General features: G+C 37.7%; 1 protein-coding gene across 1 annotated transcript; it reads left to right on the forward strand.

The window, feature by feature from the left end:
* Positions 1–6006: 6006 nt before the first annotated feature.
* LOC103509472 (serine/threonine-protein phosphatase PP1-alpha catalytic subunit) lies at positions 6007–19821 on the forward strand (the record flags this gene model as incomplete). Its single annotated transcript, XM_026823794.1, has 4 exons — positions 6007–6154; positions 16773–17003; positions 18211–18425; positions 19694–19821. Coding segments are annotated over 4 exons (720 nt in total), but the record flags the coding sequence as incomplete, so codon positions are not given.
* Positions 19822–19958: the final 137 nt, after the last annotated feature.

The following is a 19958-nucleotide window of genomic DNA, read 5'->3' on the forward strand; positions in this document are numbered from 1 at the left end:
ACACCCGTTCAAAATTCTAGTTAAGAGAGCAGTACTAAAAAATAGTGATAGAGTGCCACAAGTTAGGGTGGAAGAACTCTATTATTGGGTTAAGTACTTCCCCTGATTTAGGTTGTTGGAATGCTATACTATAATGTCGAGCTTCCCGATTTGGAGTTCCGGAACCCAGTCACTCGATTGGGCTTCCGGCACCCTAGTTTTTTCTCAGTCTAGTTTCCCCTTTTGAAAATCGCACCACACACCACTGAAAAATCGGGAACCCCGAGTGCAATCACCCAACAAACTAGGAGGGGGACGAAAACTAGATTTCTAGGTGTCGGTGTCTGATGCTAAAATAAAATGAGGACATTCTCGCCAAATTTCACGAGGAGCGAGGAGGAGGAGCTGGGATGGGTGTTTCCTCCCCATTTTCCTCCCCGAGGGGAGCTTTCAGTGGCGTAGCGTGTATGTATGGCGTGTATGGCGGTCATACAACTCAAAAGTTCACTCTAATGCCCATAAATATTAATGGCATGTACTGTGATGGGACTTGGTAGACCTGTGCATGAGACCAACACGCCCTACACTTGAATTTAGACCACGCTACGCCACTGGGAGCTTTGTAGTGGCGATTCTAGGAATCGGATTTGAGGAGCAAGGGAGGTCCACAGTGATTGCCTCTCAAAGTTTGATTCTTATTGGATTCTCTGATGCCTATGGCTAAAATAGAGTGGAGCTGAGAGTAAAGAGCATTTAGACTATTTTAGACTTTAGAGCATCAAGCACGTGGGTACAGGGAATCGACTTCAAACTACATAGAGCAGAACGGCTGGCTTTCTCCTATCTTGTGTTCCTTCTCTCTTCGATTTCGGGACGAATAGAGTGGAACTGGGAGTAGAGAGCATTTAGACTGTTTAGACTTTAGAGCATCAAGCACGTAGGTAGGTACAGGGAATCGACTTCAAACTACATAGAGGAGAACGGCTGGCTTTCTCCTATCTTGTGTTCCTTCTCTCTTCGATTTCGGGACGATACGACCTTAGCAGTTACAGTTCCCTCTGTCAAACCTCTTTGAAAAAAAAAGAGGGTGAGACAGACAGAGACAGAGATACCTAGAGGAAAGAGGGAAGCATGGTAGAGATGATATTATTCGGATGGGAAGAGGGAGAGGGATGTGGGGGATAGGTATAAAGAATAGAGGATGGAGATAGGAGGGAGAATTAGAGGATGAGGGAGGTGGGAGGGAAGAATAAGTGTGGAATATGCGATTGTTTACCCTATTTTAAGGTTCATGACACCTCAGACGCTGCTCTTCGGTACCGAAAAGGGCGTGAACACATGACGAAAGAAACAGACCAATAGTTTCCGTTTCCCTCGTTAAATGCACAGAAACAATCGAAAACGAACTTTGTAGGAAGAGATGGATGCTATAGCAGTAGTCAAATGTATTAATATACATAGATACCTAGTATCACACTGTATCAGTAGCTTTAACAATAAAAAGCACGGCCGTATCTTTCTCTATTCTCTTAACTTAAGCTCATAAAATACCTACGTAAGACCCTGTTTAGACCACTGGCGAGGTGAAGGCACTTTTTAGTCCTATTCAATGAGGACAAACCTTAAGCTCATAAAATACCTACGTAAGACCCTGTTTAGACCACTGGCGAGGTGAAGGCACTTTTTAGTCCTATTCAATGAGGACAAACTAAGTAGGTACATAATATTCTATTCTATTTCCCGTTTAGGCTCAATGCACACTAGTGAAACGCGTTTCATGAAACGTGTTTCATCTGTCAATGCACAGTGAGTTTCATGAAACTCGGTTTTTTTAGTCCTATTCAGTGAGGACAAACAAAGTAGGTACATAATATTCTATTGAATCTATTCTATTTCTCGTTTAGGCTCAATGCACACTAGTGAAACGTGTTTCATCTGTCAATGCACAGTGAGTTTCATGAAACTCGGTTTCACCAGTGTGTTGTGTACTGCTCTGTGTTGACCTCACGTACGTATTTCTTGAAATACGTTTGGATTTGCCAGTGCATGAGTGCAATGCGCCTTACCTGAAGAAATCGGATTTCCTTGATGCAATCGGCCCTCGTTTTCTCTTCGTAAATACTCCGAAGGCACACGATCTTGAGGTACTGCTCTGTGTTAAGTAACCTTACGTACGTATTTCTTGAAATACGTTTGGATTCGCCAGTGCATGGCGCCTTACCTGAAGAAATCGGATTTCCTTGATGCAATCGGCCCTGGTTTTCTCTTCGTAAATACTCCGAAGGCACACGATCTTGAGCGCCACGTACTCCTGGCGGCGACGGTCGAAAGCTTTGTGTACCGTGCTGAACTGGCCCCGGCCTAAAGTCGAGATTAGTGTGAAGTCGTCCTTAGCGGCCTCGAACTCCGGAAGGCAAAGACTGGAGGCCATTTTGAGACCGAAATAAAACTTTCAGAGAGAAAAATAATAATAAGTAATTGTCAATGTACGATTAGAATCTTTTATGTAAGCTGTAGAAAGACTAAATAGTAAGGGCAGTACCTAGTCTATTACTAATAGAGGGTCACTAGGTATGTACGTACTACTCACGTGTAGAGATAGCTTCGTGTAAGTACATATTAGGATGTAGGTAGGTCCCTAGGTATACCTACGTTATAAAGTTATACAATACAATAATTAAGTAGGTAGGTACCGAACTAATTTTATTATTAAACAAGCAAAGTAACTCATTTTACACAAATAGCTGCCTAACTTTAGAATGGATAGATGATAGATACTTACCAACTTTCAGGAACCATCAACACACACGTTTCTCCGAGCAAATAAAACGTCCCATCTGGATTCATTTTGGACACAAGAACGTGTGGTAAGTATAAAAGAGAAGAAAGAGGGGATGTGAAGAAGGATAAAAGGGTATAGAAAGAAGGAAGGAGACGGATAGAACAAGCTGGGCCCGTCCCTCCGGAAATTATTTAACTCGTAGTTTATTCGATCAGTACCTATGTACCTACATAATTTGTTTAATATTCAGTTTATTATTATTCTTGATTTGATTTTTCGATTTTACTTTCATGTAATGACATCTCATCCGACAATTTCTACACATGAATCATACAACGTCTTCATGTTTCAAAGTGAAATTTTCTCTGACCTATCACTTATCTGAAATATCTTCTGTGTTGGTTAAAAAATTCCGACGAAAAAGTGAGATTTTCAGAGTTAATTTGGCACTTTTTGGTCCCACTGAGTACACTACAGATTTGGTTCTTTGGGTTACCTCTAAGTACCTATGCCTCCTATGTAAAATAGCGCCCAAAAATGGTACCTATCTCTTGGTACTCCTGCTATGGTGTTAAAAAGGAAATCAACCTCTTGCCTTTGAGAAAGTCCAAATTTTTGTCTGAGGCCCAACTTATTGGTCCAAGAATGATTTTCAAAAGGCTTACGAATAACTGCTCATTAATCATAACTCGGTGAAATTTATATGGGTTTAATTGTGGAAGTAGACTTTAAAACAAGCTTAGCTTTCTATGTATTGAGAAAAGAGGAGTGGGAATGAGTTGGATGTGTTCAAAAGCATTGAAAGTTGATTATCTTTTTCATTTCAAAGTGTCTTGTAAAAAGGTGCACTGAACATACCTAGGCTCTCACACAAAGTTGTTCACATTTAAGTTCTACAACTCAACCTTAGTAGAAGTAACAAGTTCAATGAACTATAGAATACACTTAGAAAAAGGGTTCCTTTAAGACCACTTGATCCCAAAATATTTTATTTATTATTATTTTTTTTTTTTTAGTAAATAAGTAGGTACTTTCATTTAACAGAGGTGACGCTAAAACCGGTCTTAAATGATCGACTGAAGTGTTATCTAAAACTTTCTCGCTTTGAGTTTGGTAAAAAGACCTTTAATTTGATATATAGGTCGACCAGTTTATTTTTGAACCAACAAAACATAGGTAGCAAAATAACACAAAAATCAAGTACGCTTTTGATTCAAGCTCATGAGTATTATTATTATTATTTGACCTCAGGATGTTTCACACATTTGCCACATTCCATCAAAATCGAAGAAACCATTTCAGAGTTACAACTAATCATCAGAAGAAGTTCCATAGTATTTCATTGGACCCACAAGTAATAGGAAAGTTTCATGTTAATATTAATCTATTTAGATTATTACCATGCTCAGAAATGCTTAACATTGGTGTTTGAAATCAAAAGTAAATCATTGTTTGAATAGTAAATCATTGTTCTTTAAAGAAATTTAAAAAGAAAAGAAAGAAGAAGACCTTTTTCCAAACATTTTCCAGTTTGTTTTTATGTGAGGCTAATAATTTGTCAACATCTAAAGGTAATGTTACACCAAGTGCACATTGAACACTGCGGGCTTGGTGTAACATTACCTTTAGCTTTTGCAGAAAAACCGAACGCACCCAGATCAACTCCGCACACACACAAACGCTGTTTGCAAGCCAATGTTTGTGGAAAAATGATTGCAAACATTCTGTTTGCAAACGATGTGCACTTGGTGTAACATTACCTTAAGACTGTAATAATTTCTGATTTTACCACAAAGAGTTAGTACAGTGTCAAAGGTTTTTCTTGACATCACCCATTTGATTTAGGTACACAGTCCACTATTTCTTGAACTCTGGATTAACTGAAAAGTCTCTGTGGTAAGACCGGGCATAAGGAAAACTGCATCGGTGCAAAAACTGCATTAGTGTGTCTCTACTGAATCAATTACCAGGCCTCTCTGTGTATCCCACCTATGACCTTGAATACAAGATGAGCCATAGTAGAGAATATGTTACGGTAGAGAGAAAGAAAACACACACACACATGTTTTCCTTTCCAGAAACTGGGAAACGTATAGGACAGATAGGAGGGGGAGAGGAAGAAGAAAGATGTGAGACGAAGAGAGGGAGGAAGGGGAATAGAGATACAGCAGAGAGAGAGAGAGAGAAAGAGAGAGAGAGAGAGAGAGAGCGAGAGAGCGAAATATAGAGAGATTTTCTGTTTATTCGTAGAAGAAGAATAAAGAGTTTATTATAAAGATGTGAGAAGAAGAGAGGAAGGAAGGAGGGGGATAAAGAGAAGTACAGCAAAGAGAGAATGAGAATAAAATATAGAGATTTCCTGTACTGCATAATTGAGGAGCTGGGTGAAAAAAGAGCAATAAATGAAAATCATCGAACTGAGATATTTAACTTTAAAGTTTTCAATTTTTCATCCAAATCCTTGAAAAGTATGTTTACAAAAGACACTGTAACTCATCAAAAAAGAAAGTAAAAAAGTTATCACTGCAGTTCAAACGCCGGAAGATAGAGCACACCACGTTCTATCCAAAAAACCATTTTATGCAAAAAGGGCAAAAAATCCATATTTCCCTTTTTGCACCCAGCTCCTCAATTATGCTGAATGAACAGTTACCATGAAATCATGATAGATATAATTATGTTGTGTTGTTGTGTCTGTTTAGTCCAGCTGGTCTCGTACTTATGAGTTAAACTAATGAGGAAAATAGAGACCCGAATGCATTACTCTAAATAGGTAATGGGGCCTCTTTGAATATTTCTACAGGGTATCCAATAAAATACTATGAACTTTCTTAGGAGCTGAAGCCCTGAGTAGAGATAACAAGTTCAAAGGAAAACTTTACTTCATCCTATCTGAATATTTTTTTTTAAAGACATGTGTAATGAAAAGTTCCCATGATTTTACACATTTAAACTGGAACATTTTTAAATCAATTCTTTTAGGTGTTACCAAGAGTTGTAGCTCAGATTGGGTGCAATTGGGGACCCCTTAAGTATTTTAATACAATCAATCACGCTTAGAAGTGAGGTACATTAGCTTTTAAAGACTTTACGTCTCTTTTGAAGTAAGTGTATTGTGTAAGTACTTGAGTGTACTTATGTCTTATAGAATACTTACTTACTATTTACCTACTGTAGGTGTTTTAGTCATAGACTCTTGAGGGGCAGGGGGTGTTTTCAAATTCTCAAATGAATGTTGATCTATTTTCCATTTTGTTTCAGTGCGTGGCTCGAGACCGGGTAAAAATGTTCAACTCACAGAGAGTGAAATCCGAGGCCTCTGTCTCAAATCGAGAGAAATCTTCCTGTCGCAACCGATCCTGCTCGAGTTGGAAGCTCCCTTGAAAATTTGCGGTAAGTTGAACTAGTTGACTTTCTTCTATAGTTTTGTAACAGTAATTTATTTTTTAGCAGTAAAAATTTACATCTGGCAACACTGTACATAACCCGCTTTCTATTTTTCTTCTTCTTCGCAAGATTCGAGTCGCGAGCACCAGCACCGCCATTACATAAAATCCGTATTTTTTCTTTTCTTTAAATTTTAATTTTTACACATAATTAAGGTTAAATTGTACTTTTTTGGTCAAAATCGTTTGCTAAATAGTGTTTAGAAGTGTTTATATATCCATTTAAATCATGACGGAGTCAGACAAGTTGAATATCGATAATATTATAGCGAGATTGTTAGAAGGTAAGAGATTCCAACCTCCCATCTCATCCGACAATTTCTACACATGAATCATACAACGTCTTCATGTTTCAAAGTGAAATTTTCTCTGACCTATCACTTTGGTGAAGGCGCCTTGCCTGCCAAAGGAGAGCACTCGAAACTTGGGCGTTTTTTCAAATCCTCATGCGATATTTCCATTAATGAAGTTGCGTGAATATTTATCCAGTATGAACTTTTTCAAGTCGCGTATGAATATCAACTCCATACCCGGTGAATTAATCATGGGCATGTCACTTATCTGAAATATCTTCTTTGTTGGTTAAAAAATTCCGACGAAAAAATGAGATTTTCAGAGTTAATTTGGCACTTTTTGGTCCCACTGAGTACACTACAGATTTGGTTCTTTGGGTTACCTATAAGTACCTATGCCTCCTATGTTTAGCGCCCAAAAATGGTATCTCTTTTGGTACCTACTCCTGCTATGGTGTTAAAAAGGAAGTCAACCTCTTGCCTTTGAGAAAGTCCAAATATTTGTCTGAGGCCCAACTTATTGGTCTGAGAATGATTTTCAAAAGGCTTACAAATAACTGCTCATTAATCGTAACTCATTGAAATTTATATGGGTTTAATTTATTGTGGAAGTAGACTTTAAAACAAGCTTAGCTTTCTATGTATTGAGAAAAGAGGAGTGGGGATGAGTTAGATGTGCTCAAAAGCATTGTAACTGTCAGAATACATTTGACTGTGTTCGAAACCCGCTCGACCCCGTAAGTGATTGAATGATTGAACATGCCCGATTTCATCATAATCGAACAAGCTGTTCATGAAAAAATGGGGTTATCTATTTTACGAAAACAACTCTTGACTCTACGTACAGAAAATATTGACAAACGGTGTCGCGTTTTTTATTGGAGTAAAAGGTGGTGAATACTTTTAGTCGTTCATGAAACAGGCCAATGGTGATTTTTTAAGAGTTTGATAGAGGCTGTGCGGGGGGAAATTTTTCCAAAGTTTTAAATTTAGAAAACACCCGAATGACGTTATCGTTAAGTCTAAAGAACAGAACCCTCCTGTGTTGACACTTTGTAAACATTTCAAATCGGTTGCCAGTGGCGTGGCGTGAGATTTAAAAGGGGAAGCTGGAACCAGACTTTTGTAAAGACGTAAAGAGTGAGTGGGTAAGTGAGTGAGTGAGTTATAAATTTATAATGATGAACTACTCAGTCACTGAGTCGGATTATAACTCCCTAGGTTAGGTATACTTAAAGGTTTGTAGGAAATGAAAAGTTAAGAAAAGCATGTCAAAAATATGATGTAGGTACCTACTTCAATAAATACTTACCTACCTACTTCACTAAATAGGAGAAAATATGGATTAAACTGCAAAATTGAATCAAATTTCAACAATTTGAACGAACACAAGTCACTTTTCGGTACCTAATTTAGCGAATCAAAAATTCAAATTCCAAAAAGGACTGAAGAGACAGAAAACGATTTTTATTTCGCACCAAAATTTACTTCTAATGTGAACGCGGTTTTATTTGAAATCAGCTGATATAGTTACAGTGTTGCCGGATGAAAATTTCCTGCTAAAATGAGGGAGTGCATTTTTTTGGCAGGAAAATTGTAGGAAATGAAAAGTTAAGAAAAGCATGTCAAAAATATGATGTGGGTAGGTACCTACTTCAATAAATACTTACCTACCTACTTCAATAAATAGGAGAAAATATGGATTAAACTGCAAAATTGAAACAAATTTCAACAATTTGAACGAACACAAGTCACTTTTCGGTACCTAGGTAATTAGAGAAATCAAAAATTTAAATTCCAAAAAGGACTGAAGAGACAGAAAACGATTTTTATTTGGCACCAAAATTTACTTCTAATGTGAACGCGGTTTTATTTGAAATCAGCTGATATAGTTACAGTGTTGCCGGATGAATATTTCCTGCTAAAATGAGGGAGTGCATTTTTTGGCAGGAAATGATGATTGAAAAAATACAGGGTGTATCAAAATTCACTTCTAATGTGAACGCGGTTTTATTTGAAATCAGCTGATATAGTCACAGTGTTGCCGGATGAAAATTTCCTGCTAAAATGAGGGAGTGCATTTTTTGGCAGGAAATGATGATTGAAAAAATACAGGGTGTATCAAAATTCTAAAATCCTTAGGCACTATTAAATTTTAATGGACAACTGAAGTTAAGCAACTTTGCGTGTGGTTGGTCGTTGGTATATGGATATTTTTCATCTGGATACGGTAATCGCCAATGGTGAACCATTAAAACAAAGTTGAGGAAAAATCGGGTGTTCATGGGAAAAAGATTGCAGAGGGAAATCCTCAGGAGACACACCCGCCGTATAAGAGAACAGCATTTTCTCCTGTGAATGGGACATTCTGGAAATTTGTATTACATGATTGCCACCCGATTTTTATTATTATTTTATCGAATATAAAATCGTCAAGTTCTTCACTTGGAACTCACTTCGTTAATTGAATAATATTCAATCTCTACACTTCCATTATTAATTAATTTATTTAATTTTGACATCCTTTGTAAATACTTTTTTACTTAAGTTATATATAAACTCGTAAGTATCCATTTTTATATATAACTTAAGTAAAAAAGTCTCTACACTCCCAGGTTGTGGAGGAGGGCTACGAATTCTTCGCCAAACATTAACTGGTGACTGGTGACACTGTTCTCTGCGCCCAATTCAATATTAATCAAGAAATAACAATAATATCAATTTCAAATATCAATATTATTCTTCAACTGTTAATATTTCATTCTCTCCTATTCCAGGTTGTAGAGGAAGGCTACGAATTCTTCGCCAAACGTCAACTGGTGACCCTGTTCTCTGCGCCCAATTCAATATTAATCCAGAAATAACAATAATATCAATTTCAAATATCAATATTATTCTTCAACTGTTAATAATTCATTCTCTCCTATTCCAGGTTGTAGAGGAAGGCTACGAATTCTTCGCCAAACGTCAACTGGTGACCCTGTTCTCTGTTTTTTTCCAAATCCTCATGCGATATTTTCAGTAATGATTGAACATGCCCGATTTTATTATTCTTCAACTGTTAATGATTCATTCTCTCCTATTCCAGGTTGTAGAGGAAGGCTACGAATTCTTCGCCAAACGTCAACTGGTGACTCTGTTCTCTGCGCCCAACTATTGTGGAGAATTTGACAATGCTGGTGCCATGATGTCCGTGGATGAAACTCTGATGTGCTCCTTCCAAATCCTTAAGGTAAGAATTTGCCTGGCTTCAGGAGGGTAGGAAAAACGCGTTAAGGACGCTCAAGGTGGATTTCACGAATGATTATCAGAGATTTCATCAACACCTAAGCTTAGTTCTAAGTACCCTATTAGTCTCTGTAATTGGTAAAAATGGATTTTTTCTTTTTCAATCCGTAAATTTGTAAAAATAAATAAACAGTAGATCTTTTAAATCATTCAAAGGAGTCATTAAAAGTTCCTAGATTTTAAATTAAAGTGATTACCTAAATTGCATTGAAAAAAAAATCTTTAAAATAAATGATCTACCTATTGTTGGCTCCTTTGTGGCTCCAACCTACCGATAATGGCTCCTTTTAGGAGAAACAAAAAATATTCCATTTGTGAAATCTCGGATTAAGTTATTGGCGAAATCCACTGCCCCAATCTTATCTCCCTATCTAAAAGGAAGACCACTGTTATAACTTATGTATAACACTTGGAATTCAAAATTCGAGTATTTTAAGTAGCGGTGTTTTTGGAAAAACGGTGATTTTTTTACTATCATTTCTGATTTTTTTTTTTTTTTTTTTTTTTTCGTTTTTTTGAAAAGAATACCTCTCTAACCAAATCCTACCCATGTTGACGTTGATATTTTATGAAGTGCCCCTATTTTTACATTATAATAAGGTTGCCCTGATTGATAGAACTTGTTCATTGTAGACCATCCAGACTAATCCAGCAGAATCTTTGTAACATTGAAGTGACGAGTGTTGTATTTTGCGAGTGTTGACCTTTTCACCCATAACTACCCTTCACCCCCCCCACAAAAAGTCGCTTTTTCCTTTTGAAATTGCTCCTCTTTTGGCGAAGCCCGTTTCCCCTCTTTTGGTGTGATAGTGCCTGTACTAAACCATAGGAAATTCAAGATGGCGCAGAATCAGTTCCATTTCCGAAAGGAAAAATCAACTAAACTTAACCATCAACGCAACTAGGGGCTCGGTTGGTCCAGTGGTAACGCGCTTGCTTGCCATGCAGAAGGTCCCGGGTTCGAATCCCACCATCGACAAAAATTTGTACTCGTTTTTCGATTGCAAATATTTCAACGGGTTACTTTCTGGTGTTCCCGTGTTGACCCAGCACCTAAATGGGAAGTATAGTGTCTCTTCTCGCCCATCTGATGAGAGGCATACTACAAAATATTTATATTTTGACCAACTTCGTCAACGCTTGACAAACCATTCGGTTATTTATTATTTTTTTTAAAAAAAAGAGGTGGATATTTGGTTTTGGCTACAAATTTTACGAGTGGACTCAACTTTACACTCAACTTTTTTTTAAGAGGTTTGACAGAGGGAACTGTAACTGCAGCTATGGTCTTATCGTCCCGAAATCGAAGAGAGAAGAAAGACAGGATAGGAAAAAGCCAGCCGTTCCGAGAACGAACCTCATCCGTTCAGGATAAAAACAAACATTATCCGTTCAGGATAAAGTCCGCCCCGGGCGGGAATTGAACCCGCGGCCTAGCCCTTACAAGGCAGACGCGCTACCAGCCAAACTAACTAGGCTGGCTAAGGGGGGCTTCGAATGATTCGGTATACAATATACGTACAGACAGTAGATAAGTAACGGACAAGTAAGTACCTACTTACCGCCCTATTTAGGTACCTACCTATTTACTGTTGATTGCTCTGGTAGTTGCACCTGATTGTTTTATCTATTAGTCTAAAAAAAAAAAAAAAAAAAAGATGAGTTTCCATTCTTTTTCCCAACATTATGGCTTAATTCTAAACCTACCTCTATTGTGTATATCTCTAGTAGCGCGGTCAAACTTTCTTGACTTGGCGGGGCGGAGCGCCACCGCGCTCCTGAATAAATATACCTACAAGACATTGGTTTGGACCGCGGAGTTGAAAGGACTTTTCAGTTCTCTCTCAAGTGCCTAAACAAAGAATATTATGTTCTAAACTTGACTGTTGAAGTAAGTGACCTCATTACTATTAACCAACCCAAATCTAAGAGAGAAGAAGGGAATGAGAAAGCCTACCGTTCCGAGAACGAACCTAATCTGTGATACAGTTCTCCCCGGGCGGGAATCAAACCCGCGATTAAGGGGTTACAATACAGGCGCGATACCCCCCAAACTAACGAAATATACGGGTCTAAACGATAACAAATATTTGCTAGGTTTTTTTCTTCACAAGCTTTGTTTCTAGCTGCTAGGGATTTTCGCTGTAAATTATTTTGCACTCTACATTTTAAGTCTGACTCTCGCTATTCCTTCAGGTCAGACTCCAGTCACAGCGCGTTTAACGAACGATCAAATGTTTTGCACGTGATTAGGTGAGAGTAAGCATACTCTTACCTGAACGACAGATGTGAATGACATTTAATCGTTCGTAAGAATAATTTTGGCTGTACTTCGACTGGAGTGAGACTTGCACTTTATCGGGCTTTGTCGCGAATTTTCTTGTGCTTGAAATATATGCTGAAATATAAAATATATCCTGAAATATAAATATATCCTGCTTTGGAATTGATACAAAGTTGTAGCATTTTTGACATCCTGAACTTCTCTTTCCTTATGAGCTGAATTGGCTGAATAATTAAACATCCTTAGTGGTGTAGTGGACTCCGGGTCTGGAGGTTGGTGGTTCGATTCCAAATCATAAATTAAATTGTTATTGTATGAAAAACGGAGGTGATATTTGGAGTGTACGGTATGGTGATGAAAGAAAAAATCCCCCAAAAACCAGTTTTTGGGGGATTTTCGGCTTTATGGTTTTTAGGACAAAATTTGCACCACCATTTTCGTGTTCCTGGTAAAAAGACCTTTAATTTGATATATAGGTCGACCAGGTTTGGATAAGTCCTTCTATGGGGACAGACAAAAGACCTTTAATTTGATATATAGGTCGACTAGGTTTGGATAAGTCCTTCTATGGGAACAGACAGAGTGACAGACGACACCGAAGCGAATACAATAGTCCGTCATACCTTTTTATTACTATTGTAATAATAAAGGAAGGACGGACTAAAAAGGGTTTGACTGCTGAGTTTTTTAGTGAAAAAGATATAACGGCCCGCTAATGTTACCCTCATGAGCCTTATGCCCTTAACATACCTATTGCGCAAATTACTGAAAATAGTTAAATAACGATTAAATACTTGAACAAAAGCTATTCTGAGGAATAATCTCTCACCATAAAGTAATTTCTAAATAGTAATGAGGAAAAAACCAACAGAAACAAACCAGCAAACAAATTACAAACAAACAGAGATCTCAAGTTAAGTAAAACCATGTAAAAACAAAACAAACAGACGAACGAACAAACAAAGAACACTAAATGGATTTAAATTCAAGACCAGATAGCTTTCGCAGTCGACCTCATAGACAAGGGTTTCAAAGGGTCCCAAAGGTCGACGCTTCCACAGTTGGAATCATCTAACATCTAATTCCGGGTAGGACAATTTTTGAGATCCATTATTTTTGGTGTTTTTCCCGTTTTTTTTTTTTTTTTTTTTTTTTTTTTTTTTTTTTTTTTTTTTTTTTTTTTTTTTTTTTTTTTTTTTTTTTTTTTTATTGTTTTTCTATTACAAAATGGGACAAACAACCTTTTTGTGTCTCTCAAATTCATTGTGTTTCTGTTTACAAGACAAACATTTTGTGTCTCCAATTTCATTGTGTTTTGTTACAAAATGGGACAAAATCATTACTGTTTCAGATACATTATTATGTCTCAGATACAAAATCATTTTGTTTCTCGGTATATAAATAATATGAATATATTTCTCTCTTCTAAACCATCTTTCTCCCATGTCTGGAATTTATTCCATCATATACATTCGTACGTAGGTAAACATTAGGGGTATTTCTTTATTGTTATTTTTTCGTCTGAATCGGCGGAATCTGGATTCTTTTTGAAGAAAAAAAAAAGCGTTTTGAAAATGTAAATCTATTAAAGGGAATGCAAAGAATCCAGATAATAAATCAATCGAATCCAGATTTATTGGATTCTCCTGATCCTTAACGAAAAAATAAAATACCCCTATTTTTGTATCTATTCTCCCTCTCTCTCTCGAACTCTCCTCTCGCTCACAAAATTGATTTTCATTTTAGGATGTAGATTTTGTTTCGCCCTCACAATTCTCTGAATAGTCGAACGGTTTATGGCCGGGGTCCACAAAGTAAGTTTAATCTCGGTTTGAGTTTAACTCTCTCATTAAGCAATGTGATTAGTTGATTTTCAAAAATTTTGGACAGTCAGATTGCTTAAACCGAGATTAAAACTTAAACCGAGTTTAAAGTCACCTTGTGGGCCCGGCCCTTATTCACAAATTATGTAGAAATCTAGAACTCTTTAATCCCTGTGTATACGTAGAGAATTTAAATTCTGATCTGTTTTGGTACCCAATTAATTCCTTTTTACCCGTATTATTTTATATTGGATTGAAATCCGAATCGGTTTTTGGTGTCAGAAAACCGGACTTTTTCTTCCTAAATCGGACTGACGATAAAGTGGTTCGGTTTAAAAGCTAATGGATAAGTTAAAGCGCGTTCCCTGGACTTAGTTGATTTTCAAAAATTTTGGACAGTCAGATTGCTTAAACCGAGATTAAAACTTAAACCGAGTTTAAAGTCACTTTGTGGGCCCGGCCCTTATTCACAAATCATGTAGAAATCTAGAACTCTGTAATCCCTGTATACGTAGAGAATTTAAATTCTGATCTGTTTTGGTACCCAATTGATTCCTTTTTACCCGTATTATTTTATATTGGATTGAAATCCGAATCGGTTTTTGGTGTCAGAAAACCGGACTTTTTCTTCCTAAATCGCCTTGAAACTCATTTTCGTGTTAATAAAGGCTTGGCGGAGCGGCGCTTCGAACTGCTGACGTTCGCGCGCACCTCCCGGCACGCTTGATAAAAAAATTTTAATGCCTAATAGAGTTTGAAAATTCTGTTCTAGAGTTCCCCAAAAAGTCCAAAATCAAACTGTAAGTAGGTCCCTAAAGTGTAGATAACATTATAAATCTATGTTGGCACACTATAATAAATCTAAAAAAAAAAAAAAAAAAATGCCTAATAGAAAGAATATACCGAACTAGTTGTTTCATTACAAATTTTCATCAGTAAGTGGTTTCTTCAAATGGGGCAGTTGCAAATGGGTAAAACTTATAAATAAATGGTCGATTCCTCTGTAAAAAGTTGGGAAAAATCCAAATCTAAGGTCAAAACTCCGAAAAAATAACTGGAAAAGGTCGAAAATTCAATTTTTATTTTCCGTTCTAAAATTGCCAAATTTGATGTGACTTAACCCTTCCTGTGTATCTATTGCCAAATTTGATGTGACTTAACCCTTCCTGTGTATCTATTGCCAAATTTGATGTGACTTAACCCTTCCTGTGTATCTATTGCCAAATTTGATGTGACTAACCCTTCCTGTGTATCTATTGCCAAATTTGATGTGACTTAACCCTTCCTGTGTATCTATTGCCAAATTTGATGTGACTAACCCTTCTTTATTTTTTAAGAGTTTGATAGAGGCTGTGCCGGGGAAAATTTTTCCAAAGTTTTAAATTTAGAAAACACCCGAATGACATTAAGTCTAAAGAACAGAACCCTCCTGTGTTGACACTTTGTAAACATTTCAAATCGGTCGCCGGTGGCGTGTCGTGAGATTTAAAAGGGGAAGCTGGAACCAGACTTTTGTAAAGACGTAAATAGTGAGTGGGTAAGTAAGTGAGTGAGTGAGTGAGTTATAAATTTATAATGATGAACTACTCAGTCACTGAGTCGGATTATAACTCCCTAGGTTAGGTATACTTAAAGGGAATTCAAGAGTGAGTTTCATGTTTAGGATCTAACTCATTGACTGAGTAGTTCACTGAAAGGAGTACCTAGTTCTTTTTTCATAACTCACTCTTCATACCTACATAGATATTATAACCCGTACGCCAATCTGCCAGTGGTTTTCGAAATTCTAGAATCTAGGTTGAATAATCATAATCAATAATCACTTGCGATCATCAGTGTGTCGTAGTACGTAAGGTGTGTCGTACGTACTCAAGTAGGGAGTGAGAAAAAAGCACTGGCTATTTTTCGGTAAGTGATTAGTAGGGGCAGGAGAATTTTCGGTACTTAACTGTAAGCAGTGCTTTATTTAGACTTTGGACTGTCAGCTTAGAACAAGTTGTTCCATCATGCTAACAGTTTAACGGATCACCTCTTTATTGATGTTTAATGAATCACCTCATTCACCTCTTTATTGATGTTTAATGGATCACCTCTTTATTGATGTACATAATTTTGTTCTATACCTATGTGAAAAGTAAAAAGCCGTAGAGTGGCGTTTCCCCCATAGTTGCCATGATCACACGCCACTGTTCGGTTCCACCAGCATTTTGCTTACCTACGTCATTTCAAGTGTGCTGACAGTTTTGACAGTCGAAAAAAAGGAAATAAGACTTTGGACAAACAAACAAAAAATCCTGTCTCTACTTTTATATTGGGAGACAATTTTTCTACAATTCTGTTTCAGTCTGTATTTATATCTATTAGGATCGTCTGTATAAAGGAAGACAATTTTCAACGTTTATTTATTCAACTGTCTCTTTATACGTATTCAGTCAGGTCTCAAAACTCAGACAAATAAATCTAATCCGAAAAACGTCATAATTAATTATTTGTTTGTGGGGAAAACTCTTCACAACTTCGATGTGTTTTAGTGGGTATCACACCTAATCAGCTCTTAGGAGGTTCCTGGTTCAATGCCCGACAGAGTCGGAATTTTTCTCCACTTTGTAGACAATTGAATAATAAATTTAGCTAATTCAAATGACGACTTGAGCCGGCATTACCAGCGTTAACAGAATAAGTAAAGGTAAAGGGACTATTTGGTCTATCGCATTCGAACAGGATAAACAAGGTATATTCTATTCTATTACCTGTTTACCGTCCCCCAGCTAGACAAAGTATGAACAAGGTATATTCTATTCTATTCTACTACCTGTTTACCGTCCCCCAGCTAGACAAAGTATGAACAAGGTCTATTCTCCTCTCCGCTTGTTCCAGGTGACATTCACGGTCAGTACTACGACCTCCTCCGTCTGTTCGAATACGGTGGGTTCCCTCCCATCTCGAACTACCTGTTCCTAGGAGACTACGTGGACCGCGGCAAGCAGTCCCTGGAGACCATCTGTCTTCTGCTCGCCTACAAGATCAAATACCCGGAAAACTTCTTCCTCCTCCGCGGCAATCACGAGTGTGCCAGCATCAACCGGATATACGGCTTCTATGATGAGTGTAAGTACTGAACTACATGTGTATCTGGATTCAAGGATTGTGTGTACCAAATTTCATCAAAATCGGACCGATTGTCCGGATATACGGCTTCTATGTTGAGTGTAAGTACTGAACTACATGTGTACCTTGATTCAAGGATTATGTGTACCAAATTTCATCAAAATCGGACCGATTGTCCGGATATACGGTTTCTATGATGAGTGTAAGTACTGAACTACATGTTCCTCCGCGGCAATCACGAGTGTGCCAGCATCAACCGGATATACGGCTTCTATGATGAGTGTAATTACTGAACTACATGTTTGTGTACCTTGATTTAAGGATTATGTGTACCAAATTTCATCAAAATCGGACCGATTGTCCGGATATACGGTTTCTATGATGAGTGTAAGTACTGAACTACATGTTTGTGTACCTTGATTCAAGGATTATGTGTACCAAATTTCATCAAAATCGGACCAGGCAATAGGGAGTTATAGCGGCACAATCAAACAAACGAACATCTAAAACAAATGCCAAACGGTCGAGTAAAAACGTAGAGCTTTCACTTCGTTCGGTCAATTACCAGTGTAAAAATATTTATATTACTGAAGTATAGAAATTGATTGCAAAGGAGACAGGCAATCGGGAGTTATAGCGGAACAATCAAACAAACGAACATCTAAAACAAATGCAAAACGGTCGAGTTAAAACGTAGAGCTTCACTTCGTTCGGTCAATTAGGTACCAGTGTAAAAATATTTATATTACTGAAGTAAAGAAATTGATTGCAAAGGAGACAGTCATGCTGTTTCATGAACGACTAAAAGCATTCACCACCTTTTACTCCAATAAAAACGCGACACCGTTCGTCAATATTTTCTGTGCGTAGAGTCAAGAGTTGTTTTCGTAAAATAGATAATAGATAACCCCATTTTTTCATGAACAGCTTGTTCGATTATGATGAAATCGGGCTGTGATATCCACAAAAGTCGTGAAAAAGCTCTGATTCACCACCTTTTACTCCAATAAAAACGCGACACCGTTCGTCAATATTTTCTGTACGTAGAGTCAAGAGTTGTTTTCGTAAAATAGATAACCCCATTTTTTCATGAACAGCTTATTCGATTATGATGAAATCGGGCTGTGATATCCACAAAAGTCGTGAAAAAGCTCTGCTTTACCACAATTAATTCGAGATTTGATTTGATCAATTTCTCTCCCAACAGGCAAGCGACGGTTCAACATCAAACTGTGGAAGACGTTCACGGAATGTTTCAACTGTTTGCCCGTGGCGGCGATTGTGGACGAGAAGATCTTCTGCTGTCACGGCGGCCTAAGTCCGGACCTGCAGTCCATGGAGCAGATTCGCCGCATCATGCGACCCACCGACGTGCCGGACCAGGGACTCCTGTGCGATCTGCTCTGGTCAGATCCAGACAAGGTAATAATAATAATAATAATAATAGTGCTTATTTATACTGCTCGCATAGGACTGAAAAGTCCCTTTACTCCAGCAGTAGGCTACTACTATTATTGTGGTCAAATTCTCAAATTATATTGAGGATAAAATTCCATACCTCAGCTGGGATTGAACCCACGCCCTCCTGTTTACCAGGAAAAGAAGAGAATTAAGTAAATTTTGGGAGAGAGAAATTTTGGGAGAGCAGAAAGTAGATTGGTAGAGAGGAAACTGAAAGAACTTTTCGTATTTCATAGGCAAAGTGTTTTATAGAAAATTCCCGGTATTAAGCTGAGAGAAGCCAGTCTAGTTAGCTTAGTTGGTAGTGCGTCTGCCTTGTAAGCGCTAGGCCGCGGGTTCGATTCCCGCCCGGGGCGGATTTTATCCTGATGGGATAATGTTCGTTCTCGGAACGGCTGGCTTTCTCCTATCCTGTCTTCCTTCTCTCTTCGATTTCGGGACGATAAGACCTTGGCTGTAGCCAAAAACTAAATGTCAGCTCAAAAGCAAAAGGAAATTTTTTGTAGCCAAAAACCAAATGTCAGCTCAAAAGCAAAAGGAAATTTTTTGTAGCCAAAAATATGGATATTGATTTGGTATGTGATGCAGATGATATTCTACTTTGGTCTCAGCCAAAAAGCCAAAGAAATCAACCTTAGTACTGTGAGAAGTGTAGCTGGGTCTAGTTAGGAGACTTCAAACAGGGAGAATACCAGGTCTGAAATTTCCCTTGCTAATTTATTGAAGCCAAAACCAAATGTCAGCTCAAAAGCAAAAGGAAATTTTTTGTAGCCAAAAACCAAATGTCAGCTCAAAAGCAATTATCCAACTCGCTTTTTATATCATAAGAATCTATTGCCAAATTTGATGTGACTTAACCCTTTCTGTGTTTTCAGGACACAATGGGTTGGGGTGAAAACGACCGAGAAAGCCAAAGAAATCAACATTAGTACTGTGAGAAGTGTAGCTGGGTCTAGTTAGGAGACTTTAAACAGGGAGAATACTTCAAAAGCAAAATGAAAATTTTTGTAGCCAAAGCCAAAACCAAATGTCAGCTCAAAAGCAATTATCCAACTCGCTTTTTATATCATAAGAATCAGCAGTTGCAAATGGGTAAAAATTATAAAAAAAAATGGTCGATTCCTATGTAAAGTTGGGAAAAATCCAAATCTAAGGTCAAAACTCCGAAAAAATAACTGGAAAAGGTCGAAAATTCAATTTTTATTTTCCGTTCTAATCTGTGTTTTCAGGACACAATGGGTTGGGGTGAAAACGACCGAGGTGTGTCTTTCACGTTCGGCGCGGAAGTTGTGGCCAAGTTTTTGCACAAGCACGATTTCGATCTCATCTGTAGGGCGCATCAGGTAAGCGGATGACGCATTGGGTGAAGGCGCTTTGCCTACCAAAAGAGAGCACTCGAAACTTACACCCATATTAATGAACAAAATGTTGGCTCTTAAGTTCGTGCTAAGCATAGTCTCAAGGCATTTGATTGGTCAATTTTGACTTGAGACT

The sequence above is a fragment of the Diaphorina citri genome, unplaced genomic scaffold, assembly GCF_000475195.1.
Source record: "Diaphorina citri unplaced genomic scaffold, Diaci psyllid genome assembly version 1.1 scaffold500, whole genome shotgun sequence".
NCBI lineage: Eukaryota > Metazoa > Arthropoda > Insecta > Hemiptera > Psyllidae > Diaphorina > Diaphorina citri.